This window comes from Pristiophorus japonicus, chromosome 19, assembly GCF_044704955.1.
Source record: "Pristiophorus japonicus isolate sPriJap1 chromosome 19, sPriJap1.hap1, whole genome shotgun sequence".
Taxonomy (NCBI): Eukaryota; Metazoa; Chordata; class Chondrichthyes; family Pristiophoridae; genus Pristiophorus; species Pristiophorus japonicus.
This window is the reverse complement of record NC_091995.1, coordinates 9,749,521-9,776,926: the sequence shown is the minus strand read 5'-3', so window position 1 is coordinate 9,776,926 and position 27,406 is coordinate 9,749,521. Positions and strand designations below refer to the sequence as shown.

The window sequence follows — 27,406 nt, the reverse complement described above, 5'->3', positions numbered from 1 at the left end:
CATTCCTGGGACTCCTCAACTATTTTGGTAACTTCCTACCGGGGTTAAGCACCTTTTTAGAGCCCCTACATGTGTTATTGCGCAAAGGTGAGAACTGGGTATGGGGGAAAAAAACAAGTAATTGCTTTTGAGAAAGCCAGAAACATTTTATGCTCCAACAAGCTGCTTGTATTGTATAACCCATGTAAAAGACTTGTGCTAGCATGTGACGCATTGTCATACGGAGTTGGGTGTGTATTACAACAAGTTAACGTTGCAGAGAAGTTGCAACCTGTCGCCTATGCTTCCAGGAGCTTGTCTAAGACCGAGAGGGCCTACAGCATGATTGAGAAAGAGGCATTAGCGTGTGTGTGTTCGGGGTAAAGAAAATGCATCAGTACCTGTTTGGCCTCAAATTTGAGCTGGAAACCGATCACAAGCCCCTCACATCCCTGTTCGCTGAAAACAAGGGGATAAATACTAATGCCTCAGCCCGCATACAAAGGTGGGCACTATCAGCATATACCTATACCATTCGCCACAGGCCAGGCACTGAGAACTGTGCGGATGCTCTCAGTGGGCTACCATTGCCCACCATGGGGGTGGAAATGGCGCAGCCTGCAAACTATTTGATGGTGGCGCAGCCCGCAGACTTGTTGATGGTCATGGAAGTGTTTGAAAATGATAAATCACCTGTCACGGCCTGCCAGATTAGGACTTGGACCAGCCAAGATCCTCTGCTGTCCCTAGTAAAAAACTGTGTACTGCATGGGAGCTGGACCAGTAACCCTGTTGAAATGCAAGAGATAATCAAGCCGTTCCAGCAGCGAAAGGACAAGCTGTCCATTCAGGCAGACTGCCTGTTGTGGGGTAACCGCGTAGTGCTACCAAAAAAGGGCAGGGACACGTTCATCTTGGATCTCCACAGCACACACCCGGGTATAGTAATGATGAAAGTGACAGCCAGATCCCACATGTGGTGGCCCGGTATCGATTCTGACTTAGCATCCTATGTACGGCAATGCAGCATATGTGCTCAGTTGAACAACGCGCCCAGAGAGGCACCACTAAGTTTGTGGTCCTGGCCCTCCAGACCATGGTCGAGGATCCATGTCGACTATGCGGGCCTGTTTCTCGGTAAAATGTTCCTGGTGGTGGTGGATGCTTTTTCAAAATGGATTGAATATGAAATAATTTCGGGAAGCACCGCCACCGCCACCATTGAAAGCCTGAGAGCCATGTTTGCCACCCACGGTCTGCCTGACATACTGGTCAGTGACAACGGGCCATGTTTCACCAGTGCTGAATTTAAAGAATTCATGACCCGCAATGGGATCGAACATGTCACCTCGGCCCTATTTAAACCAGCCTCCAATGGGCAGGCAGAGCGGGTAGTACAAACAATCAAACAGAGCCTTAAACGAGTCACAGAAGGCTCACTCCAAACCCGCCTGTCCCGAGTACTGCTCAGCTACCGCATGAGACCCCACTCGCTCACAGGGGTGCCCCCGGCTGAGCCACTCATGAAAAGGACACTTAAAACCAGACTCTCGCTGGTTCACCCCGACCTGCATGATCAGGTAGAGAGCAGGCGGCAGCAACAAAATGTAAACAATGGTCGCGCCACTGTGTCATGGGAAATTGATCTGAATGACCCTGTGTATGTGCTAAACTATGGACTTAATCCCAAGTGGATCGTGATAGCTAAAGAAGGGAACAGGATGTTTGTAGTCAAACTAGACAATGGACAAATTTACAGAAAGCACCTGGACCTAACAAGGCTGCGGTTCACAGACTGCCCTGAACAACCCACAGCAGACTCCACCTTTTACGAGCCACAACACACACCCAAAGGATCAATGACACCACGCCGGACCAGGAAATCAAATTCATCATGCCCAACAGCCCAACAAGGCCAAGCTCACCCAGCAACCCTGCAGGGCCAACAACACGCCAGCCCAGCGAGGGCACAGCCAACACACCAGAACAGACATTTGTACCGAGGCAGTCCACCAGGGAAAGAAAGGTTCCCGACCGCCTCACCTTGTAAATAGTTTTCACTTTGACTTTGGTGGGGAAGTGATGTTTTGTACCTGTAAAGCATGCACTCCCATGTTCCGCCAGCAGGGAGCTCATCCCCTGAAGTCCCAAGGGATCCCAGCATCCCTTGGGAGCACTGTATATAAGCCGGCCCCTAAGGCCTGTTCCTCACTCTGGAGTGCCTTATTAAAGACTGAGGTCACTGTTACTTTAACCTCCCTGTGTGCAGCCTCATCTGTGTTAGAAATACAATACCATGTGCCTTAATTTTGCACACTAATCTCTTGTGTGGGACCTTGTCAAAAGCCTTTTGAAAGTTCAAATACACCACATCCACTGGTTCTCTCTTATCCACTCCACTAGTTACATCCTCAAAAAATTCTAGAAGATTTATCAAGCATGATTTCCCTTTCATAAATCCATGCTGACTTGGACCGATCCTGTCACTGCTTTCCAAATGTGCTGCTATTACATCTTTAATAATTGATTCCAGCATTTTCCCCACTACCGATGTCAGGCTAACCGGTCTATAATTCCCAGTTTTCTCTCTCACTCCTTTTTTAAAAAGTAGGGTACATTAGCTACCCTCCAATCCATAGGAACTGATCCAGAGTCCATGGAATATTGGAAAATGACCACCAATGCATCTAATATTTCTAGGGCTATTTCCTTAAGTACTCTGGGATGCAGACTATCAGGCCCTGGGGATTTATCAGCCTTCAATCCCATCAATTTCCCTAACACCATTTCTTGACTAATAAGGATTTCCCTCAGTTCCCTCAGTTCTCCTTCTCGCTAGACCATCGATTCCCTAGTATTTTCGGGAGGTTATTTGTGTCTTCCTTCGTGAAGACAGAACCAAAGTATTTGTTCAATTGGTCTGCCATTTCCTTGTTTCCCATTATGAATTCACCTGATTCTGACTGCAAGGGACCTACATTAGTCTTCACTAATCTTTTTCTCTTCACATATCTATAGAAGGTTTTGCAGTCAGTTTTTATGTTCCCTGCAAGCTTACTCTCATACTCTATTTTCCCTCTCCTAATTAAACCCTTAGTCCTCCTCTGCTGAATTCTAAATTACTCCATCCTTAGGTTTTCTGCTTTTTCTGGCCAATTTATATGCCTCTTCCTTGGGTTTAACACTATCCCTAATTTTCCCTGTTAACCACGGTTGAGCCACCTTCCCTGTTTCATTTTACTCCAGACAGGGATTACAATTCATCCATATGATCTTTAAATGTTTGCCATTGCCTATCCACCGTCAACCCTTTAAATATCATTTGCCAGTCTATCCTAGCCAATTCACATCTCATACCATCAAAGTTACCTTTCCTTAAGTTCAGGACCCTAGTCTCTGAATTAAATGTGTCACTCTCCACCTTAATGAAGAATTCTACCATATTATGGTCACTCTTCCCCAAGTGGCCTCGCACAACAAGATTGCTAATTAATCCTCTCTCATTACACAAGACCCAGTCTAGGATAACCTGCTCTCGAGTTGGTTCATCGACATATTGGTCTAGAAAACCATCCCTTATAAACTCTAGGAAATCCTCCTCCACAGTGTTGATAGCAGTTTGGTTAGCCCAATCTATATGTAGATTAAAGTCACCCATGATAACTGCTGTACCTTTATTGCGCGCATTCGTAATTTCCTGTTTGATGCCATCGGGAATCATTGGGAAGTGCTTGATTCACATAAAAACAGTTGCCACGATAAAGTTACCAGCGGCTCAGTTGACTCTGGTAAGATTATCTGGAGATGCAGTATATAAACCAGTGGAGTTTAGCCTCAAATCCCTGGGCTGGGACCTCCCACCCTCCCTCTGGTAATTAATGGGTAGGGCTGGGGGGAGTGGGGGGAATTTGGGTCTGGGCACAGTCCATCTATTTCACCGCCCATTGGATTTCCTGACACACACGGGCAGGCCTATTGAAATGATATTCAATGGTCAGAATTACTCCAGTTTCGAATACAAAAACAAAACGCCATGGATGCTGGAAATCTGAAATAATATCAGAAAATGCTGGAAACACTCAGCAGGTCAGGCGACAGCTGTAAAGACACAGACAGAGTTAATGTTTCAAGTCAATAATCTTTCAAATATTGGGACTCGGTTTTTACTGAAATGTGATTGCCGAGCAGCATAAACGTTCTGTGCTTTCCCGGGTATGTCCTGGGTCGGGGGATGGGATGTGGAGGGAGGGGCAGTAACCAGGAGAGGGAGGGGGCAGTGATCGGGACAGGGAGGGGGCAGTGATCGGGAGAGGGGCAGTGATCGGGACAGGGAGGGGGCAGTGATGGGGAGAGGGAGGGGGCATCGATCGGGAGAGGGAGGGGCAGTGATTGGGAGAGGGAGGGGGCAGTGATGGGGAGAGGGAGGGGGCAGTGATGGGGAGAGGGAGGGGGCAGTGATGGGGAGAGGGAGGGGGCAATGATGGGAAGAGGGAGGGGGCAATGATGGGGAGAGGGAGGGGGCAGTGATCGGGAGAGGGGCAGTGATGGGGAGAGGGAGGGGCAGTGATGGGGAGAGGGAGGGCGCATCGATCGGGAGAGGGAGGGGCAGTGATTGGGAGAGGGAGGGGGCAGTGATGGGGAGAGGGAGGGGGCAGTGATGGGGAGAGGGAGGGGGCAATGATGGGGAGAGGGAGGGGGCAATGATGGGGAGAGGGAGGGGGCAATGATGGGGAGAGGGAGGGGACCGTGATCGGGAGAGGGAGGGGGCAGTGATGGGGAGAGGGAGGGGCAGTGATGGGGAGAGGGAGGGGGCAGTGATGGGGAGAGGGAGGGGGCCGTGATCGGGAGAGGGAGGGGGCAGTGATGGGGAGAGGGAGGGGCAGTGATGGGGAGAGGGAGGGGGCAGTGATGGGGAGAGGGAGGGGACAGTGATGGGGAGAGGGAGGGACCCGTGATGGGGAGAGGGAGAGGGCAGTTAGCGGGAGAGGGATGGGGTAGTGATTGGGAGAGGGAGGGTGCAGTGATGGGGAGAGGGAGGGGACAGTGATGGGGAGAGGGAGGGTGCAGTGATGGGAAGAGGGAGGGGGCAGTGATGGGGAGAGGGAGGGGGCAGTGATGGGGAGAGGGAGGGGCAGTGATGGGGAGAGGGAGGGGACAGTGATGGGGGGAGGGAGGGGACAGTGATGGGGAGAGGGAGGAGCAGTGATGGGGAGAGGTAGGGGGCAGTGATCGGGAGTGGGAGAGGGCAGTTATGGGGGAAAGGAGATGCGATCAGGTTACCTGTATCTGGGTTGGCCCAACCATTACCCGGCGGCAGGTTTAGTTTGATGTTTTCAAGCCCTATCTGATGACTCCTTCCTGAACTAAGCGAGCCCACCGCCGGCTGCTTTCAGTTTGGCCCAATTTTACAAACGGGTCGATAATCAGGCATTAGGCCCTCTGTTTACAGATGCAAAGGGCCGAACACTTGTTTCAGGTCTGGAACCTGGACACCTCTTTTGCTGCCTTTCCCAATACGGCTCTCCCGACACCCGCTCTGTGGGTACGGTGCCAATGAATTTCAAGACCCACATGTTTCCCAGATTTACTCCAACAGTCGCCAGAGTTATATACAATTGGTGAAAGTATGTTCCAGCATAGATTGAAGTAGATTGTAATCTTTCTCGCCTGTGTGTTATGTGTTGCTTGTCGGAGTGCATGAAGGACCGTGTGGCACCGAGGATCGTACGCTGATAACAGAAACCGCTCGATTTCCTTCCATTCATTTCAGTAGAAATTAATGTGGGTTCTGTTACCGGGGTGCGATCCGCTGACCAGATTTTCCTGTCTGCTCCCCGCTCAGGTGACCCGGAATGTCGGATGGAATAGACGAAAATCCACCCAACGTTGGAACATTTTGCATTATAGCATTTGATACAAAATCTATGCAACATCTTAATTTATTTGAAATCAGCATTGGTCTCTCCTCTGCCCTCTTCCTTTCACCCCGCCCTTCCCCCACCCCCAGCACAATGCCCATTTGTCTCAGGCTAATCCAAGGTGCAAAGTCAAATGTCACAGACAGTGTTTTCTCTTTGTGAATTTAACAGTATTTCCTCCAGATGTGTTTTAGGGTGAGCGGCTGTGATCATTAACACGATGCAGTTTGTTTATCTCACACCGAGTTTCACCAGAGGGTGTGTAATCGGCAGTGAGTTCAGTCTGGAGCAAAGTGCACGAGAATCTCGAGCCCCGCCCATCTCCGCCTCGTCCCTCCCTCCTTCTCTCAAACCACTCCCACCCCACGGACCCTCACCCTCCCCGCCTGGGATCATTTATTCCTCTCCGTCCTCTAACCCTATTTGTCCTTTATACTGCTCTAGGTTTTGTCTCCCCGTGTAAAGTCGACCGGACACAGACTGGTGTATAGTAATAATTCCCTGAGTATTGCAGTGAATTTAGTCGGGAAATCGCTGAACTGAGGGCAACTCAGTAAACACAGAGACTGAGAGCGGTTTGAATCAGGAAGTGCTGAGTGTGAACATGGCTGCCAGTGAGCAGGCACAGAGTTTGGCCGAGGAGGCAATTTGTTCCATTTGTCTGGATTTCTTCACCGATCCGGTAATACTGGAGTGTGGGCACAACTTCTGCCGCTCCTGTATCGCACAGTGTTGGGAAAAGAAGGAGATAAACTCCTGCCCGGAGTGTAGAGAGGAGTTTCCGGAAATAAATCTCAGAGTCAGTTGGGCCTTAGCGAGTCTGGCCGAGAAATCGCGAAAATTAAACTTGCATCCGAAACAGAAGGAAAGTAAACTTCACTGTGAGGAACATCAGGAAGAACTGAAGCTGTTTTGTGAAACTGACAAGAAACTGATCTGTTTGATTTGCAGAGATGCGCGGGAACACAGAGGGCACCGCTTCATGCCCATTAAAGAAGCTGTTAATATCTACAAGGTAAAAGGGAACAGATTTGATCATCCGATTATTTTATCACATTTTCGTGGTCTAACACTTTTATTCTGTGATTTTCTCTCCCAATTACAGGAGCAGCTGAAATCTTTCTTAGATTCTCTCACAGCGGTTCTAGAAACTGAGCGACAGCAGAAACACAAGATTTCTGAAATTAGGGTAAATCTTCCTGAGCTGATTTTCAAGATTTGAATCCGCTTTTTACTTCGCTTTTATTGCGGAAAAAATATTATGTTTCTCATTTTATTTGTTAGGAACAGTCGAGCAGTCAGCAGACCCGCATCACATCCGAGTTCGCTAAAATGCACCAGGTTCTCGCTGAGAAAGAGCAGCGTTTAATCCGACATCTCAGGGAACAAGAGGACAGGATTCTTGAAACAATGGAGGAAAATCTTCGACAGATTCAAGAGAATTTAAATTCTATTCAGAAAAAACTCTCAAAGCTGCAAAAACAGATGGAGCAAAAAGACGGACTGATATTTCTGAAGGTGAGATTATATTTCAGTTTAGTGCAGTGAGAGTTCACAGTCAGAAAATTAGGGATGATCATTTTTAAATAATGCAGCATTTCCCAATAATTCAGAGTTGATTTAAATCGATCGATTGTTTGTCTATTTCGGGGCGGATCTGCGATTGTCACCGAACTAATCGGCCTCCCACAATATCTACAGAATCCCGGGAATACCCACAACCTCCCCGGGAATAAGTTGCCCTGATCTTCACACTCAGCTTTTAATTATTTCTGTGGGGCCCAACTTTAATATTCTCCTGAAAGTCCCATTGCAATCCAGTTCCAGTTCCATGTTGTGAGTGTGTGGGTGTGTGTGGCACGGTGGGTGTGAGAGGCACTGTGTCTGTGAGTGGGGCTGATGTGGTTTCCAGTATCTGACACAAATTAGATTTATCAACTATATCCTGTTCCTATTAGCTGCTTTTAATAATTTTGCTCTAATTTCTCCTGCCTGTTTTTCAAATATATTCTACATAGAATTACATAACGTTTTACATCACACAGACAGGCCATTTAGCCCAACAGGTCTATGTCGGTGTTTCTGCTCCACACGAGCCTCCTCCCACCTTACTCCATCTCACGATCAATATATCCTTCTGACCCTTTCTCACACATCTAGCTCTCCATTAAATGCATCTATACTATTCACCTCAGCTACTCCGTGTCGTAGCGAGTTCCAAATTCTTACTGCTCTCTGAACTAAAGAGATTTCTCCTGAATTCCCGATTGGATATATTAGTGACAAGCGTATATTGATGGCCCCTAGCTTTGGACTTCCCCACAACACAAGCGGAAACACCTTCACTACATCTACTCTATCGAGCCCTTTCATAATTTTAAACTCCTCTATCAGTTCATCTCTCAGGTTTCTCTTTTTCTAGAGAAAAGTACCACAGCCTGTTCAGAATAGAAGAATTAGAAGTGGGAGTAGATCATACGGTCCCTCGAGCCTGCACAGCCAATCAATAAGATCATGTGTGATCTTCAACCTCAACTCCACTTTTCTGCCTGATCCCCATATCCCTTGTTTCCTTTGGAGTCCAAAGCTCTATCTCAGCCTTCAATATACTCAACGACTCAACATCCACAGCTCTTTGAGGCAGAGATTGGCAAAGATTCACAACCCATTGTGTGAAGAAATTCCTCCTCATCTCAGTTTTAAAAGGCTGACCCGTTATCCTGAGTCTATGCCTCCTAGTTCCAGACTCTCCAGTCAGGGGTAACAGCCTCTCAGCATCTAACCTGTCAATTCCCCTCAAAATCTTATTTTTCAATGAGATAAAGAAGGTTCAGTCTTTCCTGTTATTTGTATTCTCACAGTTGTAGTATCACTCATAAATCTCTTTTATACCTTCTCCTGTGCGTCTATATGCTTTTGGTAATATCATGTTTCTATCTGTGTGTCTACAGTATTGAAAAAATTGAATTATCAGCAGCTTGTAACAATCTGGTTTAAATTCTGCTGTGCAGATATAGTATTAGACAATCCCTCGTATCGAGGCTGACTTGCTTCCACACCAAAAAGGGATGAGTTCACAGGTGTTTCAATGAGGGACCTGACAACCTAGGTCCTGAACTACATACTAAAGGGTGGAAGATGTCTGTGCATGGATTCTTTTAACGTGGGGTGACCGTTGCACACCAGCCGCTATACGGGCTTGACAGAGCTAGGTCTTGATCCAGTGGCAAGGGTTAACCAAGACGAATGGAGACCAAGCTCTGCTGCACGGACCTAGTGCGCACGCATGCTCCTACTATCCATAGATCGCAGTGTGGGCTGGCCCGTGCTGCCACTGGGCCCTTGCCTCTCCTGGGCCCCGAACCCGTGCCTCTCCTGGGCCCCAATCACGATGCCCCTGGGCCCCGATCTCGCACTGCTCCTCTGCTCCGAACAAAAATGGAGCAGTCAGAAACAGGACATCAATTAGCCTCTTCTTATCTTGGAGACATCAAATATCAACACTGTTATTTGAAATATCAAAATATTAAACTAGTTGAAGGGTTATTAACATCAGCAGAAACAAACGCCAACTAACAGAATGATCATGATTCAGTATGAACAGATGTGAATAACAGCAGAATCCAAACACTGCAGTCACTTGTGAACTCGCTGGTGTCTCAATAGGCTGGAAGAGTGAGTGAATCCCTTCCCACACTCAGAACAGGTGAACGGCCTCTCGCTAGTGTGAACTCGCTGGTCTTTAAGCAGGTTGGATGAACAAGTGAATCCCTCCCCACACTTTGAGCAGGTGAACGGCCTCTCCCCAGTGTGAACTCGCTGGTGTGACAGCAGGTTGGATGAGCAAGTGAATGCCTCCTCACACACGCAGCAGGTGAATGGTCTCTCCCCAGTGTGAACTCGCTGGTGTCTCAGCAGGTTGGATGAGGTAGTGAATCCCTCCTCACACACGCAGCAGGTGAATGGTCTCTCCCCAGTGTGAACTCGCTGGTGTGACAGCAGGTTGGATGAGGTAGTGAATCCCTCCTCACACACACAGCAGGTGAACGGTCTCTCCCCAGTGTGAACTCGCTGGTGTCTCAGCAGGTTGGATGAGGTAGTGAATCCCTCCTCACACACAGAGCAAGTGAATGGTCTCTCCCCAGTGTGAACTCGCTGGTGTCTCAGCAGGTTGGATGAGGTAGCGAATCCCTCCTCACACACACAGCAGGTGAATGGTCTCTCCCCAGTGTGAACTCGCTGGTGTCTCAGCAGGTTGGATGAGGTAGCGAATCCCTCCTCACACACACAGCAGGTGAATGGTCTCTCCCCAGTGTGAACTCGCTGGTGTCTCAGCAGGTTGGATGAGGTAGCGAATCCCTCCCCACACACAGAGCAGGTGAATGGTCTCTCCCCAGTGTGACTGTGCCGATGAACTTCTGGATCAGAAGGGTAATTGAATCTCTTCCCACAGTCCCCACATTCCCACAGTTTCTGTGTGGTGCGGGTGTCCTTGTGTCTCTCCAGGTTGGATGATCAGTTGAAGCCTCGTCCACACACAGAACACGTGTGTGGTTTCTCCCCGCTGTGAATGGTGCGATGTTTTTTCAGGCTGTGTAACTAGTTAAAGCTCTTTCCACAGTCAGTGCACTGGAACACTCTCACTCGGGTGTGTATGTCTCGATGCTTTTCCAGTCACACTGATGTTTGAAATCTGTTCCCGCAGACAGAACAGACAAACATGTCTCCTTCCACATTCAAAGGCCGATGATATTCAGATCCTGAGGAATCGAGTGATCGCGTCAGATCTTGACGTGATGTTTGGTTTGAGTTTCCCATCTGCAAATCCTGCCCTCCTAATACCTGTGTGTGAGAAGCAGCTGCCTGCACTGTTCTTTGTGCTCCGGGTTGAGGAAAGATCAAATTTATTCTGGCTTGGTGAAGTATTATGCTGGTGGTTAACATTTACGCAGAAGGCAATGTCAGAAGCAGCCTCATGGATAACCGTTGGGAAAGTGCTGTTACTGGTGAGATCACGATGTGCTCCTTGCAAACCTGGCTAGTAACCCTACTGTGTGTGAGAAGGAGCTGGTTGCAATGTTCCTTATGTCTCAGGTGGTGGAAACTTCACATTTGTTCCAGTTCCTCAATTCCTTGCCCCGGGGCATGGTGTCCCCATTCCCGGCTGTTTAAAATAGACGGTCAGTCTCAGTCAACTGAGATTTGTGTTTTATTTATTTCAGGAGGAAACTCGTCAGAAGAGGAGGTAGGACATGCTCTTTAATGCACAGTTTGGGAAAATAACTCAAACGTGTTTATGTTTAATTTGTAACCAATTGCTTGATATTTGCAGGATCAGTGATGACGGTTATGGACTGACATTAGCAGATGCCGCCCTGTCGATGGAAAAATTCGACAGTCCTTTACCATACGCAGTGTGGAGAGAAATGATGGACACCATTAACCCCGGTAATACTCATACAAGTTCCTTTGTTCTGATTTATAACTCATAATTTGATTTGTTATACTTGAAAATACTATAGAGAGCATCTGTTAGTACTAAGTAGTTTCAAAGGGACACGGTTAAAAGCGGCCCAATTGTAATTCATGAGTTACTCATTCAGCAAATCCACCTTCTAAAAAGCATTGCCTTCAATTGGTCAGCTGAAAATGTCAGCTCCCTGAACATGACCAACACAGGGACCCTCAGATCAACCACAGACTCCAGAACCCAGCGATAATTTGCACACTTCAGCGACAGGACCCCCGCCTTTCCCAGCTGAACCTTTCCTCCTCTACAATACTCACCCTCCTGATGCAGCTCCACCTTGTGTGCCAGACCCATGTCCATGACCAAGGTGGGGACAGGAAGCCTGGGAACGAGGCTTTGCCTGTTGAGCGAGGAGTGGCGAGGGGTGTGGAGTCAGCTGGTGCTCACTGTGGGCGTTGGGACAAGCACTGGATTGCAATCACTTCCTGAAAGTGTCACCAAGGCTTATTCTCTCAGTTGTCTTCAGGAACCATTCCACTCACCCTAGACATATGTATTTTATACATCCAGGGATAGTATCAGGCTAGAGCTATGACAGTGGTGCATCACATTGAATAACCGCTGGTGTTTAGCCTCCACATGCGGCCCAGTATAAAGCCTGTCTGTCTGCATGGACCAGGCCGGAGATATCTGGAGGGTAAGATCTTGGCCAATATTTTCTAGTCAGCATTGAGGAGGGATTCAGTTTCCTACGACTAGCAATGATGGTGAAATTTCTGTTCATGTGTATTAACATGATTGTGAGTAAGTTAATTGTGTCTGTCTCCTTGTCTCCAGCACATGGTGTAGGGGTTTCAGTAGGAGCAGAGTAAGCTCCGTGAGGAGGGCCTTGTAAAACTCAGTATGCTGTGGGACCAGGTCACTACTTTTCTCCCAGATTGCTCCGTCTGCTTGTCCTAGTGCCCTGTGTCCGCTGGGAGCTTAACCCGTTGGGAGTGAAGAGCAGAGTTTAGGTCTCCACCCATGGTCACTGTGCTGTCCATACGTGGGGCGAGTGTGAGAAACATAGAAAATAGGTGCAGGCCATTCGGCCCTTCAATCCTGCAGCGCCATTCAATAAGATCATGGCTGATCATTCAATCTCCGTACCCCATTCCTGCTTTCTCTCCATACCACTTGATCCCTTTGGCCGTAAGGGCCATATCTAACTCCCTTTTGAATATATCTAACGAACTGGCCTCAACAACTTTCTGCGGTAAAGAATTCCACAGGTTAACCACTATCAGAGTGAAGAAGTTTCTCCTCATCTCGGTCCTAAATGGCTTACCCCTTATTCTTAGACGGTGACCCCTGGTTCTGGAACTCCCCAGCAACGGGAACATTCTTCCTGCCTCTAACCTGTCCAATCCCGTCAAAATTTTGTATGTTTCTATGAGATCCCCTCTCATTCTTCTAAACTCCAGTGGATACAAGCCCAGTTGATCCAGTCTCTCCTCATATGTCAGTCCTGCCATCCCAGGAATCAGTCTGGTGGACCTTCGCTGTACTCCCTCAATAGCAAGAAAGTCATTCCTCAGATTAGGAGACCAAAACTGAATGCAATATTCCAGGTGTGGCCTCAACAAGGCTCTGTACAACTGCAGTAAAACCTCCCTGCTCCTATACTCAAATCCTCTAGCTATGAAGGCAAACATGCCATTTGCCGCCTTCACCGCCTGCTGTACCTGCATGCCAACCTTCAATGATTGATGTACCATGACACCCAGGTCTCGTTGCACCTCCCCTTTTCCTAATCTGTCACTATTCAAATAATAATCTGTTTTTGCCACCAAAGTGGATAGCCTCACATTTATCCACATTATACTGCATCTGTCATGCATTTGCCCACTCACCTAACCTGTCCAAGTCATCCTGCAGCCTCTTAGCATCCTTCTCACACTGCTACCCAACTTAGTGTCAACTGCAAACTTAGAGATATTACACTCAATTCCTTCATCTAAATCATTGATGTATATTGTAAAGAGCTGAGGTCCCAGCACTGAGCCCTGCAGCACCCCACTAGTCACTGCCTGCTATTCTGAAAAGGACCCGTTTATCCCGACTTTCTGCTTCCTTTCTGCCAACCAGTTCTCTATCCACGTCAATACATTACCCCCAATACCATGTGCTTTAATTTTGCACACTAATCTCTTGTATGGGACCTTGTCAAAAGCCTTTTGCAAGTCCAAATACTCCAGATCCACTGGTTCGCCCTTGTCCACTCTACTAGTTACAGCCTCAAAAAATTGTAGATTTCTCAAGCAGGATTTCCCTTTCATAAATCCATGCTGACTTGGACCGATCCTGTCACTGCTTTCCAAATGCGCTGCTATTACATCTTTAATAATTGATTCTGATGTGGGGAATGTGGGGACTCCTCATTCAGGACACAGAACTGAAGCATCATAGAAACATAGAAACATAGAAAATAGGTGCAGGAGTAGGCCATTCAGCCCTTCTAGCCTGCACCGCCATTCAATGAGTTCATGGCTGAACATGCAACTTCAGTACCCCCTTACTGCTTTCCCGCCATACCCCTTGATCCCCCGAGTAGTAAGGACTTCATCTAACTCCCTTTTGAATATATTTGGGTTCTGCTGTTATTCGAATTTCATTAGAATGGAGCAGCCTCCGTCTCCAGGAATGTGTATCTCCAGAGTAATGGGAAGGTTCCTGTTGGTTATTGTGACTGTCCTCTGCTCTTGGGTCAGTAGCAGGCGGCCAGCATTGGTCCCACCCACTCACTCACAAACACGGTGTGTTCTGAGGGCGGTGAGGAGGGTCTCCTGTAGAACTGCCGCTTCCACCTGTCCTTTTATGTCGATCAGTTTTGTTTTGCCTGATGTGCTGAAGTCTGTTGAGATTCCTGGATATAATTGTGTTGATATGCTGTAGTCAGGGTGATGTCAGTTTGCTGTGTCGGGGATGTATTTCCCTGTTCGATGGGAGGAGGGGCGTGTCTCTGAATCTGGGGGCTGCCTGGTAGTTCCAGTTTTGCTTGTGTTCCTGTTCAAGATGTCAGACCGATTGAGTTGTGGGCCCCGGGTTCTTTATCCCCTTGCTTCTATATTAATTCCCTTGAATTCTTTATTCTTTTCTCTTCCTTACCTTGTGCTCTGTGGTAACATTTTCCTCCTTCCCTCTGTGTGATGTGTTATTTTCCTGTTGGTTTTTGCTCCGTATACAATTGGCTTTTTACAGAATAATCCATATCCAGACCCCTTCAAACAAGCTTGAAAACTAGGAAAAATACAGAACGGTTTAATACTTATTAATCATTTTAAACCACCCACTGCAGGAGATTACTGATACACACAGATCATAGTGACTGTGAGATTACTGGTACACACAGATCGTACAGTGACCGTGAGATTACTGGTACACACAGATCATATAGTGAGTGAGATTACTGGTACACACAGATCATGCAGTGAGTGAGATTACTGATACACACAGATCATAGTGACTGTGAGATTACTGGTACACACAGATCATACAGTGACCGTGAGATTACTGGTACACACAGATCATACAGTGAGTGAGATTACTGATACACACAGATCATAGTGACTGTGAGATTACTGGTACACACAGATCATACAGTGACTGAGATTACTGGTACACACAGGCTTGCCTCTGGATAAAGGCCTAGCTCTGTCAAGCCCGTGTGGTGGCTGATGTGCAATGGTCACCACTCTTTAAAAAAAATCCATGCACAGGCATCTTCCACCCCTGGAGTTCAGGACTGGAACATTGGGTCCTTCAGTGAAACATCTGCGAACTCATCCCTTTTGGTGTAGAAGCAAGTCATCCTCGTTCGAGGGACTGCCTATGATGATGACACAGATCATACGGTGACTGAAATTATTGGTGTACACAGATCATACAGAGACTGAGATTACATATACACACAGATCATACAGTGACCATGAGATTACATATACACACAGATCATACAGTGAGTGAGATTACTGGTGCACACAGATCATACAGAGACTGAGATTACATATACACACAGATCATACAGTGACCATGAGATTACTGGTACACACAGATCATACAGTGACTGAGACTCCTAGTACATGGAGATTATATAACTTTAAGTTTCCTTCTTCACCTTATAAATTGCCCTTTCAGCAGCTTTTCCCGTCTCCCCAATTCCCTGTATTTTTCCCTTTGCTGAGTCCCCAGATTCCTGGTTTCCAGCTCCTTGGCCACCTTTTCCTCTCGCTATTATTTTATGCGCTTCCAAATGTTCCCCTTCTCATATTCTCTGTGGTTCTAAATGTTTCCCTTCCCTTACTTCACTACACTGTGCACAGAATTGGACTGCATAGCCTGACCAGTGCTTCCCTTTGTCTAATGCAACCTTTCCCAGAGACACTTGGCTCTGGACCCTCTCTATCGCCTTCTGATATGAGTCTGCTTCTGGACTCAGCAGAAACGGTACTAAATCAGTTCCACATCATTTTCTCAACTCTTTATCCATGGCATGCTCCACTTCTGTCAATCCCGCCATTTCTACTAACTTGTTGCTATTACTACAGGTAGGTCGCAGTGTCCTACACTCCCCGAAGGTTTTCCTTCCTTAACTGACTAGGTCGCACTAACCACCCCAGTCCTAGGATCCTGCCTGCACCGAATAGTTCATCAAATAATCAGCTGTCAATCAACCCCCTGACTAAACTCGCCAATTTATAAGATCCCAAATGATTCGAGGTGGGCCCGTATTGGGGACAGTGATATAACTTTATTCAGCACAAGCAGGACTTAATACATTACAGTATTTGAGCAGCAGTTTACAGAATATAATTGACACTTATATTACCACTTATACTCTGGATGGAAGCCACAACCATGTGTAAAGTGCACCCTGTGTCTCTTGTCTCTCATCTCTCCTCGTCTCCCGGGTGTCTCCTTGATACTTCCCGAATTATTCTTCTATGGAAATCTTCTACTCCTGAAATCCTGTACAATTTGTGGCTGTTGTGTCTCCCTTCTCATTCCCTTACTGTCATTCAAAACCTTTGCAGTCCTCTGAATCTGTCCTCTGAATCAATCACTCGCTGACACCCAGACTTAAAATCCACTCCGAAAGATGCCACATTCGTAGAACCCTGTCTTACGCAGCGTTTTAGTCAGATGACACGCTTACATCATCTGTTTTTGACCATCAAGGCTTATATCTGGGGTAGTTAATGCAATACAAAAGGGCTATGTCTCCATAGGTTGAGCTATGCCCTTGCTGTTGGCCTTTGTGTTTATAATTCACTGTGGATGTTATAACATTCCAGCACAATGCTAACTGTACCTAACCTTGGTTCCCAGGCTAACTGCAGTCTAGACGACCATGGCAATCTCTTTCTCACCCCAGATGAGTGTAACGTAGCCAAGTTTGCTGATGATACAAAGATGGGAGGAAAAGCAATGTGTGAAAACGACACAGAAAATCTGCAAAAGGACATAGACAGGCTAAGTGAGTGGGCAAAAATTTGGAGTATAATGTTGGAAAGTGTGAGGTCACGCACTTTGGCAGAAAAAAATCAAAGAGCAAGTTATGATTTAAATGGAGAAAGATTGCAAAGTGCCGCAGTACAGCGGGACCTGGGGGTACTTGTGCATGAAACACAAAAGGTTAGTATGCAGGTACAGCAAGTGATCAGGAAGGCTAATGGAATCTTGGCCTTTATTGCATAGAGGATGGAGTATAAAAGCAGGGAAGTCTTGCTGCAGTTGTACAGGGTATTGGTGAGGCCACACCTGGAATACTGTGTGCAGTTTTGGTTTCCATATTTACGAAAGGATACACTTGCTTTGGAGGCAGTTCAGAGAAGGTTCACAAGGTTGATTCCGGAGATGAGGGGGTTGACTTATGAGGAAAGGTTGAGTAGGTTAGGCCTCTACTCATTGGAATTCAGAAGAATGAGAGGTGATCTTATCAAAACGTATAAGATTATGAGGGGACTTGACAAGGTGGATGCAGAGAGGATGTTTCCACTGATAGGGGAGACTAGAACTAGAGGGCTTAATCTTCGAAAAAGGGGTTGCCCATTTAAAACTGAGATGCGGAGAAATTTCTTCTCTGAGGGTTGTAAATCTGTGGAATTTGCTGCCTCAGAGAGCTGTGGAAGCTGGGACATTGAATAAATTTAAGACTGAAATAGACAGTTTCTTAAACGATAAGAGAATAAGGGTTTATGGGGAGCGGGAAGGGAAGTGGAGCTGAGTCCATGATCGGATCAGCCATGATCGTATTAAATGGTGGAGCAGGCTCAAGGGGCCATATGGCCTACTCCTATTTCTTATGTTCTTATGTTCTTTGGTTACAGCTTAGTCACACATTTTTAAGCATAAGAAAAAGGGTTACATTTCATACATTATTCAGGATTTCATTGCATACAGTTGATGATTACAAATTTCTACATTTAATCCTTACACACGATTATGGATCTAGTACTGATGATTATAAAATATTAATAGTTATACGATATCAATACAAGTATTCAATAAAACAACAACATGTAATTCATAACAATCTTACAGTCCCTGTCTCTTATCTCAGTCTCTGGAATTCCATTAATTCTCTCAGCTTTTCTCAAAGACTGACTGTCGCTTTGCTGATGAGGCTTGTTAAAGTCTGTATTTCACCTTTCTTCCATTTCAATATCTAACCGGGTCTACCCAAGGCACATTACATTAGTTTATTAGCATGATTATTCCAGAATTGTTGTGCGTTGACTAACAGTTACAGAATAAAAACTTAAACCTACAATTAATAATGCTTATTTAATTTCATCCATGTTAGCTCGTGGGAATCTGAAATGGGAATTTCTCAGGATCCTTACACTGGTACAGACAGATACTAACGGGAGGACTTATCAGGAAAAGTTTAAGTGTATAGTTCTCTTCTCCTGACGCTGGTTGAAGCTAGCAGTTCAAGTCCCTCTGAGCTTTTGTGTGTTGTACCATTTATTGACCCATCTATAAACCTGGCCACATCCCCAGATCAGGATAATCAGCATGGCCAGTTTCTACCTTTTGTGTCTGTTTGAGGATGCTCTTCAAATTGATCCCATTTTTTTAGGGGCACAGGTTTTAATAGTTTTTAAATATTAAAAATTATGTAATTAACTAAGAAACTGACTAGTGTACGCCAATTAAACCAGTAAATTGTTCAGAACAATTTTTAAAGTCAATTTCAGTGAATTGAAATCAGATTACTCACAGGTGAAGGACTAAACACTCTTAATAAAATGCTGATTTTGTGTGATCATAGAATGATACAGCACAGAAGGAGGGCATTCGGCCCATCGTGTCTGTGCCAGGTCTTTGGTAGAGCATTACAATTAATCCCTGTCCCCTGCTCTTTCCCCCAGCACTGTAAAACATTATCTTTGGAATGTTACCACTGAATCTGCTTCCACCGCCTTTTCAGGCAGTGTGTTCCCAATCACAACAACTCGCTGTGTAAAAAAATGTTTCCCCATGTCACCTCTGGTTCTTTTGCCAATCACCTTTAAATCTGTGTCCTCTGGTTACCGACCCTTCTGCGACTAAAGTCAGTTTCTCCTTATTTACTCTATCAAAACCATTCATGCTTTTGTACACCTCTATCAAATCTTCTCTTCACCTTCTCTGTTCTAAGGAGAACAATCCCAGTTTCTCCAGTCTCCCCACATAACTGAAGTCCCTCATCCCTGGTATCATTCTAGTAAATTTCTTCTGCACCTTCTTCACGGCCTTGACATCCTTCCTAAAGTGCTGTGTCCAGAATTGAACACAAAATCCAGCTGAGGCCTAACCAGTGTTTTATAAAGGTTTAACATAACCCCCTTGCTTTTATACTCAATTCCTCTATTAATAAAGCCCAGGTTCCCATATGCTTCCTTTAACAGCCTTCTCAACTTATCCTGTCACCTTCAAAGGTTTGTGTACACACCCCCAGGTCTCTTTGTTCCTGCACCCCTTTTAAATTGTACCATTAATTCATGTTTCCTCCTCTTATTCTTTCTACCGAAATGTATAACCTTCCGGATATAAAAGGGGTCGGAGGGTCTAGTAAGAATGAGGAACTGAGGGAAATCCTTATTAGTCGGGAAATTGTGTTGGGGAAGTTGATGGGATTGAAGGATGATAAATCCCCAGGACCTGATGGTCTGCATCCCAGAGTACTTAAGGAGGTGGCCTTGGAAATAGCGGATGCATTGACAGTCATTTTCCAACATTCCATAGACTCTGGATCAGTTCCTATGGAGTGGAGGGTAGCCAGTGTAACCCCACTTTTTTAAAAAAGGAGGGAGAGAGAAAACAGGGAATTATAGACCTGACATCGGTAGTGGGTAAAATGATGGAATCAATTATTAAGGATGCCATAGCAGCGCATTTGGAAAGAGGTGACAAGATAGGTCCAAGTCAGCATGGATTTGTGAAAGGGAAATCATGCTTGACAAATCTTCTGGAATTTTTTAAGGATGTTTCCAGTAGAGTGGACAAGGGAGAACCAGTTGATGTGGTGTATTTGGACATTCGGAAGGCTTTCGACAAGGTCCCACACAAGAGATTAATGTGCAAAGTTAAAGTACGTGGGATTGGGGGTAGTGTACTGACGTGGATTGAGAACTGGTTGGCAGACAGGAAGCAAAGAGTAGGAGTAAATGGGAACTTTTCAGAATGGCAGGCAGTGACTAATGGGGTACCACAAGGTTCTGTGCTGGGGCCCCAGCTGTTTACATTATACATTAATGATTTAGACAAGGGGATTAAATGTAGTATTTCCAAATTTGCGGATGACACTAAGTTGGGTGGCAGTGTGAGCTGTGAGGAGGATGCTATGAGGCTGCAGATTGACTTGGATAGGTTAGGTGAGTGGGCAAATGCATGGCAGATGAAGTATAATGTGGATAAATGTGAGGTTATCCACTTTGGTGGTAAAAAGCAGAGACAGACTATTATCTGAATGGTGACAGATTAGGAAAAGGGGAGGTGCAACGAGACCTGGGTGTCATGGTACATCAGTCATTGAAGGTTGGCATGCAGATACAGCAGGCGGTTAAGAAAGAAAATGGCATGTTGGCCTTCATAGTGAGGGCATTTGAGTACAGGGGCAGGGAGGTGTTACTACAGTTGTACAGGGCCTTGGTGAGGCCACACCTGGAGTATTGTGTACAGTTTTGGTCTCCTAACTTGACAAAGGACAATCTTGCTATTGAGGGAGTGCAGCGAAGGTTCACCAGACTGATTCCCGGGATGGCAGGACTGACATACCAAGAAAGACTGGATCAACTGGGCTTGTATTCACTGGAGTTCAGAAGAATGAGAGGGAATCTCATAGAAACGTTTAAAATTCTGACGGGTTTAGACAGGTTAGATGCAGGAAGAATGTTCCCAATGTTGGGGAAGTCCAGAACCAGGGGTCACAGTCTGAGGATAAGGGGTAAGCCATTTAGGACCGAGATGAGGAGAAACTTCTTCACCCCTCTGGTCAACCTGTGGAATTCTCTACCACAGGAAATGGTTGAGGCCAATTCACTAAATATATTCAAAAAGGAGTTAGATGCAGTCCTTACTACTAGGGGGATCAAGGGGTATGGCGAGAAAGCAGGAATCGGGTACTGAAGTTGCATGTTCAGCCATGAACTCATTGAATGGCCTACTCCTGCACCTATTTTCTTTGTTTCTATGTTTCTATGTATCACTTCAGACTTCCCTGCATTAAATTTCATCTGCCATCACCCTGCCCATTTCACCAGTCGATGTCCCCCTGATCTGTTACTATCCTCATTGTTTACTACATTTCTCAGTTTTGTATCATCTACAAACTTTGCAAATATGCCCCGTATATCCAATCCAGGTCAATAATATATATCAAAAAGAGCAGTTGCCCTAATAGGAACTCCTGTTAAACACCACTGTATACTTCCCTCCAGTCTGAAAACCAACTGTTCACCATGACTCTGCTTTCTGTCCATTCGTCAATTTTGCATCCATGCTGCCACTGTCCCTTTAATCCCATGGGGTTTAATTTTGCCGACAAGTCTCTTATGTGGTGCCTTGTTTGGAAAATCTATATACACATCGACCACACTCGCTTCATCATCTCTTTCCGTTACTTCATCAAAAAACTCCATCAAGTTAGGCTCGAATTGCCTTTAACAAATCCATGCTGACTTTCATTTATAAGCCCATATTTTCCAAGGTCCGCTTCATTTTGTCCTAAATCATTGTCTCTAAATGTTTCCCCACCAGCGTCATCAGGCTGACAGTTCTGTATTTATCCCTCTCCCCCTTTAAAAACAGCGCTGGAACATTTGCAATCCTTCTGTCCTCTGGCACCAACCTCGGATCTAAGGAGCGTTGGAAGATTGTGGACGGAATCATCGCAATGTCCACCCTGACTTCCCCCAGTAACGTAGGATGCATCCCATCCAGACCAAGTTACCTTTCTACTTTGAGGAATCTATCTCCATGTACATACACACTCATACACACATGTACCCATCGACACTCAGGCCGAAAGTGTGAATCTCCTCAGTTAGTATTCTGTTAAGGAGTATAGAAGATGTTTAACCCCCTGGTGTTTTAACCCTAATTGTGGTGCATTAAACTGGGAACAGTATTTAGTTGTACACTGAGGCTGCAGTTCCAGCTTTTGTCCATTTTATTATTTATATCGCACAGTGCTGAGGCGGGTGGGTGTTTTGTTTGATATTTTAAGAAGCTGTGACCTCCCTCCCTGGAAGTCCCGGGGTTTTCTGCTGTTGTTCGACCCTCGTTTCCTCCCCTCGGGGCGGCTCGTTTTTTGTGTTGAGAAACAGGAAATCAGTCAGAAAGTGGGATTTCGGGAAAAGCATCTCTCCCCGATCCCCGGCGAGTCTCTTCACCCGATCCCCGGCGAGTCTCTCCCCCCGATCCCCGGCGAGTCTCTCCCCCCGATCCCCGGCGAGTCTCTCCCCCCGATCCCCGGCGAGTCTCTCCCCCGATCCCCGGTGAGTGTCTTCCCCCCCCGATCCCCGGCGAGTCTCTCCCCCCGATCCCCGGCGAGTGTTTCCCCCCGATCCCCGGCGAGTGTCTCCCCCCGATCCCCGGCGAGTCTCTCCCCCGATCCCCGGTGAGTGTCTTCCCCCCCCGATCCCCGGCGAGTCTCTCCCCCCGATCCCCGGCGAGTGTCTCCCCCCGATCCCCCGGCGAGTGTCTCCCCCCCGATCCCCCGGCGAGTGTCTCCCCCCCGATCCCCCGGCGAGTGTCTCCCCCCGATCCCCGGCGAGTCTCTCCCCCGATCCCCGGCGAGTCTCTCCCCCCGATCCCCGGCGAGTGTCTCCCCCCGATCCCCGGCGAGTCTCTCCCCCCGATCCCCGGCGAGTCTCTCCCCCCGATCCCCGGCGAGTCTCTCCCCACGATCCCCGGCGAGTCTCTCCCCCCGATCCCCGGCGAGTCTCTTCCCCCCGATCCCCGGCGAGTCTCTCCCCCCGATCCCCGGCGAGTCTCTCCCCCGATCCCCGGCGAGTCTCTTCCCCCCGATCCCCGGCGAGTCTCTCCCCCCGATCCCCGGCGAGTGTCTCCCCCCGATCCCCGGCGAGTCTCTCCCCCCCGATCCCCGGCGAGTCTCTCCCCCCGATCCCCGGCGAGTGTCTCCCCCCGATCCCCGGCGAGTCTCTCCCCCCCGATCCCCGGCGAGTCTCTCCCCCGATCCCCGGCGAGTCTCTTCCCCCCGATCCCCGGCGAGTCTCTCCCCCCGATCCCCGGCGAGTCTCTTCCCCCCGATCCCCGGCGAGTCTCTCCCCCCGATCCCCGGCGAGTCTCTTCCCCCCGATCCCCGGCGAGTCTCTCCCCCCGATCCCCGGCGAGTCTCTCCCCCCGATCCCCGGCGAGTGTCTCCCCCCGATCCCCGGCGAGTCTCTCCCCCGATCCCCGGCGAGTCTCTTCCCCCCGATCCCCGGCGAGTGTCTTCCCCCGATCCCCGGCGAGTCTCTCCCCCCGATCCCCGGCGAGTCTCTCCCCCCGATCCCCGGCGAGTCTCTCCCCCCGATCCCCGGCGAGTCTCTTCCCCCCGATCCCCGGCGAGTGTCTCCCCCCCGATCCCCGGCGAGTGTCTCCCCCCGATCCCCGGCGAGTCTCTCCCCCCGATCCCCGGCGAGTCTCTCCCCCCCGATCCCCGGCGAGTGTCTCCCCCCGATCCCCGGCGAGTGTCTCCCCCCCGATCCCCGGCGAGTCTCTCTAATCCCGGGGGAATCTCTCTAACTCTCTGCTTTTTCTCCCAGGCTCTGTGACCCTGGATGTGGAAACAGTGAATCCAGAGCTCGAGGTGTCTGAGGATCTGAAGAGTGTGAGATGGACCAGGACCTGGAGGAATCTCCCTGACACCGAGCAGAGGTTTACAGACTGGGCCTGTGTGCTGGGATCGGAGGGATTCACATCGGGGAGACATTACTGGGAGGTGGAGGTGGTGGGGAATCAGTACTGGAGTCTGGGAGTAGCCGCAGAGTCTGTGGGGAGGAAGGGCTGGGTTGGTCTGAGCCCGGAGAATGGATTGTGGACCATCGAGCGGTACAATGATCAGTTTAAGGTAAACTCCTCCCCTCCATCCCCTCTCCCTGCCGGTCAGATCCCCGGGAAGGTGGGAGTTTATCTCAGTTATGAGTCCGGGACAGTTACATTTTACAGCGCAGACACCAAGTCCCATCTCCACACCTTCACTGGGAATAAATTCACGGAGAAACTTTATCCTTTCTTCTATACTGTGGATCGGAACAAGTATCTGAGAATCTGTTCCGGTTCCGATCTGGGTCGATAAAAGGGGCGGACCTCGGGCCGGCACACATCATCCATGACCTCACAATTACTTGACCCCGCGCGGATAGGGTCAGGAGCAGAGGTCGGGTTGGGAGTTAGAAAATGTAATTTTCAAATGATGTATTGTAAAATCCCAATGAGACTGTAAATACAACCGAGACTGTAAATACAGCTGTCAACCGCGAGGAACTAATCGACAGAGGGTCATTTTGGATGCACCCAAAAGTTCGTCACCATCCTCCACCTGCTCCACGATGACCTGCAGGCCGTGATCCTTACCAACGGATCCATTACAGACCCAATCCAAGTCTGGCCCGCGGTCAAACAGGGCTGCATCATCGCCCCAACCCTCTTCTCAATCTTCCTCGGTGCCATGTTCCACCTCACAGTCAACAAGCTCCCCGCTGAAGTCGAACTAATCTACAGAACCAGTGGGAACCTGTTCAACCTTCGTCGTCTCCAGGCCAGGTCCAAGACCACCCCAACCTCTGTCGTTGAGCTACAGTACGCGGACAACGCCTGCGTCTGCGCACATTCAGAGGCTGAACTCCAGGACATAGTCGACATATTTACTGAGGCGTACGAAAGCATGGCCTTAGCTAATCATCTGTAAGACAAAGGTCCTCCACCAGCCTGTCCTCGCCGCACAGCACTGCCCTCCAGTCATCAAGCTCCACGGCGCGGCCCTGGACAACGTGGACCATTTCCCATACCTCGGGAGCCTCTTATCAACAAGAGCAGACATTGACAACAAGATTCAACACCACCTCCAGTGCAGCCTTCGGCCGTCTGAGCAAAAGAGTGTTCGAAGACAAAGCCCTCAAATCTGCCACCAAGCTCATGGTCAACAGGGCTGTCGTAATACCTGCCCTCCTGCATGGCTCAGAGACATGGACCATGTACATTAGACACTTTGGAGAAATACCACCAACGATGTCTCTGCAAGACCCTACAAATCCCCTGGGAGGACAGATGCACCAGCATTAGTGTCCTCAACCAGGCCAACATCCCCGGCATTGAAGCACTGACCACATTCGATCAGCTCCGCTGGGCAGGCCACACTGTTCACATGCAGGGCACGAGACTCCCAAAGCAAGCGCTCTACTCTGAACTCATTCACGACAAACGAGCCAAAGGTGGGCAGAGGAAACGTTACAAGGACACCCTCAAAGCCTCCCTGATAAAGTGCGACATCTCCACTGACACCTGGGAGTCCCTGGCCAAAGACCACGCTAAGTGGAGTAAGTGCATCCGGGAGGGCGCTGAGCACCTCAAGTCTCATCGCCGAGAGCATGCAGAAGTCAAGCGCAGGCAGTGGAAGGAGCGTGCAACAAACCAGACTCCCCACCCACCCTTCCCTTCAACAACAACTGTCTGTCCCACCTGTGACAGAGACTGCAGCTCTCGTATTGGACTGTACAGCCACCTAAGTACTGATTTTAAGAGTGGAAGCAAGCCATAGAAACATAGAAAATAGGTGCAGGAGTGGGCCATTCGACCCTTTGAGCCTGCACCGCCATTCAATAAGATCATGGCTGATCATTCACTTCAGTACCCCTTTCCTGCTTTCTCTCCATACCCCTTGATCCCCTTAGCCGTAAGGGCCATATCTAACTCCCTCTTGAATATATCCAATGAACTGGCATTGACCACTCTCAGCGGCAGGGAATTCCACAAGTTAACAACTCTCTGAGTGAAGAAGTTTCTCCTCATCTCAGTCCTAAATGGCCTACCCCTTATCCTAAGACTATGACCCCTGGTTCTGGACTTCCCCAACATCGGGAACATTCTTCCTGCATCTAATCTGTCAGAATCTTATACGTTTCTATGAGATCCCCTCTCATCCTTCTAAACTCCAGTGAATAAAGGCCCAGTTGATCCAGTCTCTCCTCATATGACAGTTCAGCCATCCCTGGAATTAGTCTGGTGAACCTTCGCTGCGCTCCCTCAATAGATTCTGATTCTTCGATTCCGATTGCATCAACACCAGTCGCTGATTGAGATGGTGGATGGGAGACATGCTCCAGTCCTTAGCCTCAGGCTGTTACTAAATACAGTCGAGCAGCCCAAATGCACATGATGCTTCTCCCATCCAGCTCCTGTGGGCAAGTGTCTGCAATGATCTCACCGTGCATGCAATATTTCTGCTGGGTCACTATTCATTTTTACAAAGTGTTGTTCTCTGGCAGTTTTAGAAACTACATTTCCTGATTCACCGAGGAGTTAGTAATGAAAATATTATCAGGAAACTGTGTGATTATACAGGCCAGCTCTCTGGTATTTTTTATTTGCTTTGCTCTCTTTAGACAGGTAAATGGTAAGCATTTCAAACCCTGCTCCCACTATCGGATCACACTTTGTTTTCGCCCATTTACTGAATGTCGCGGTTTATAATTGATGTAAATTATAAACATTATTATATAAATTATTAACTGACTTCGATAATTGTAATCACCCTGTACATCAATAAAGAGCTTGTTGTAATCTCCCTCTGGCGTTGTCTGATGGTTGGTTGAGGTAACAAGAATTTTAAAAGGAACGAGGAAGCCATTAGATCAGAGTTGTATCATTTTAAAAGACAGATGAATTCATGTTAACTTCACAGCAAGGCAAAAGCTGGATAGCCACCCTGTTTTGAGGTTACTGGCTTTCCCAGGTACACAGATGGTGCCCATATTGCTGGGTAAACTCCTACATTTTACCCCTCAACAGAAAGGGTTTCCATTCGCTGAATGATCAGATTGTGTGTGACAACATGCAAAGGTTCCTGCATGTCAATGTGGAATGAATTGAAAGTTGTCAATCTACAGTCACCCTGCACTCTGAAAGGAAGCAAATTATGTCAATGGACAGTTTGTGGGTAATCCGAATAATAGCCCCACTACAAGTTACATGAATGGTGTCGGGGGAGTGCTACAGAGGCACATGCCTTCACCAAAGGCCATTGAGAGGATCAGCATCGGGGATTTAAATGGACATTTTTACTGTGGCAGGTCAGGAAGGGCTGTGTAACATGTTTCAGCTCGTGTGTTCCACAAAGATAAGCACAACTTCAACATCCATTCCTGAGGAGGTGGTCATAGCTGCTTTGAGGCAAGTATATGTAGAAACATAGAAAATAGGTGCAGGAGCAGGCCATTCGGCCCTTCGAGCCTGTACCACCATTCATTATGATCGTGGCTGATCATGCATCTTCAGTACCCCACTCCTG

General features: G+C 47.8%; 1 protein-coding gene and 1 pseudogene across 1 annotated transcript; one reads left to right on the top strand and one right to left on the bottom strand.

Annotated features, from left to right (window-relative positions):
* The first annotated feature begins 6,269 nt into the window (after positions 1 to 6,269).
* LOC139229705 (nuclear factor 7, ovary-like) lies at positions 6,270 to 26,664 on the top strand (annotated as a pseudogene).
* On the bottom strand, positions 8,293 to 11,044 carry LOC139230571 (zinc finger protein 79-like). The gene is made up of 3 exons (XM_070862398.1): positions 11,008 to 11,044; positions 9,679 to 10,312; positions 8,293 to 8,335 (listed from the first exon to the last, which is right to left on the bottom strand). Exons 1-3 carry the CDS (start codon positions 11,042 to 11,044, stop codon positions 8,293 to 8,295), a joined length of 714 nt encoding a protein of 237 aa, XP_070718499.1.
* Positions 26,665 to 27,406: the final 742 nt, after the last annotated feature.

What these genes read in the sequence shown, in the direction of transcription:
- LOC139230571 (XM_070862398.1), bottom strand. Translation starts at nt 11,044, where the DNA reads ATGCCCCGGGGCAAGGAATTGAGGAACTGGAACAAAT. An exon ending in ATTGAGGAACTGGAACAAAT is followed by an intron (nt 10,313 to 11,007) that starts GTGAAGTTTCCA and finishes CTGATCCAGAAG; the next exon opens with TTCATCGGCACAGTCACACT. An exon ending in AGGCCGTTCACCTGCTCAAA is followed by an intron (nt 8,336 to 9,678) that starts GTGTGGGGAGGG and finishes TATTCTGAACAG; the next exon opens with GCTGTGGTACTTTTCTCTAG.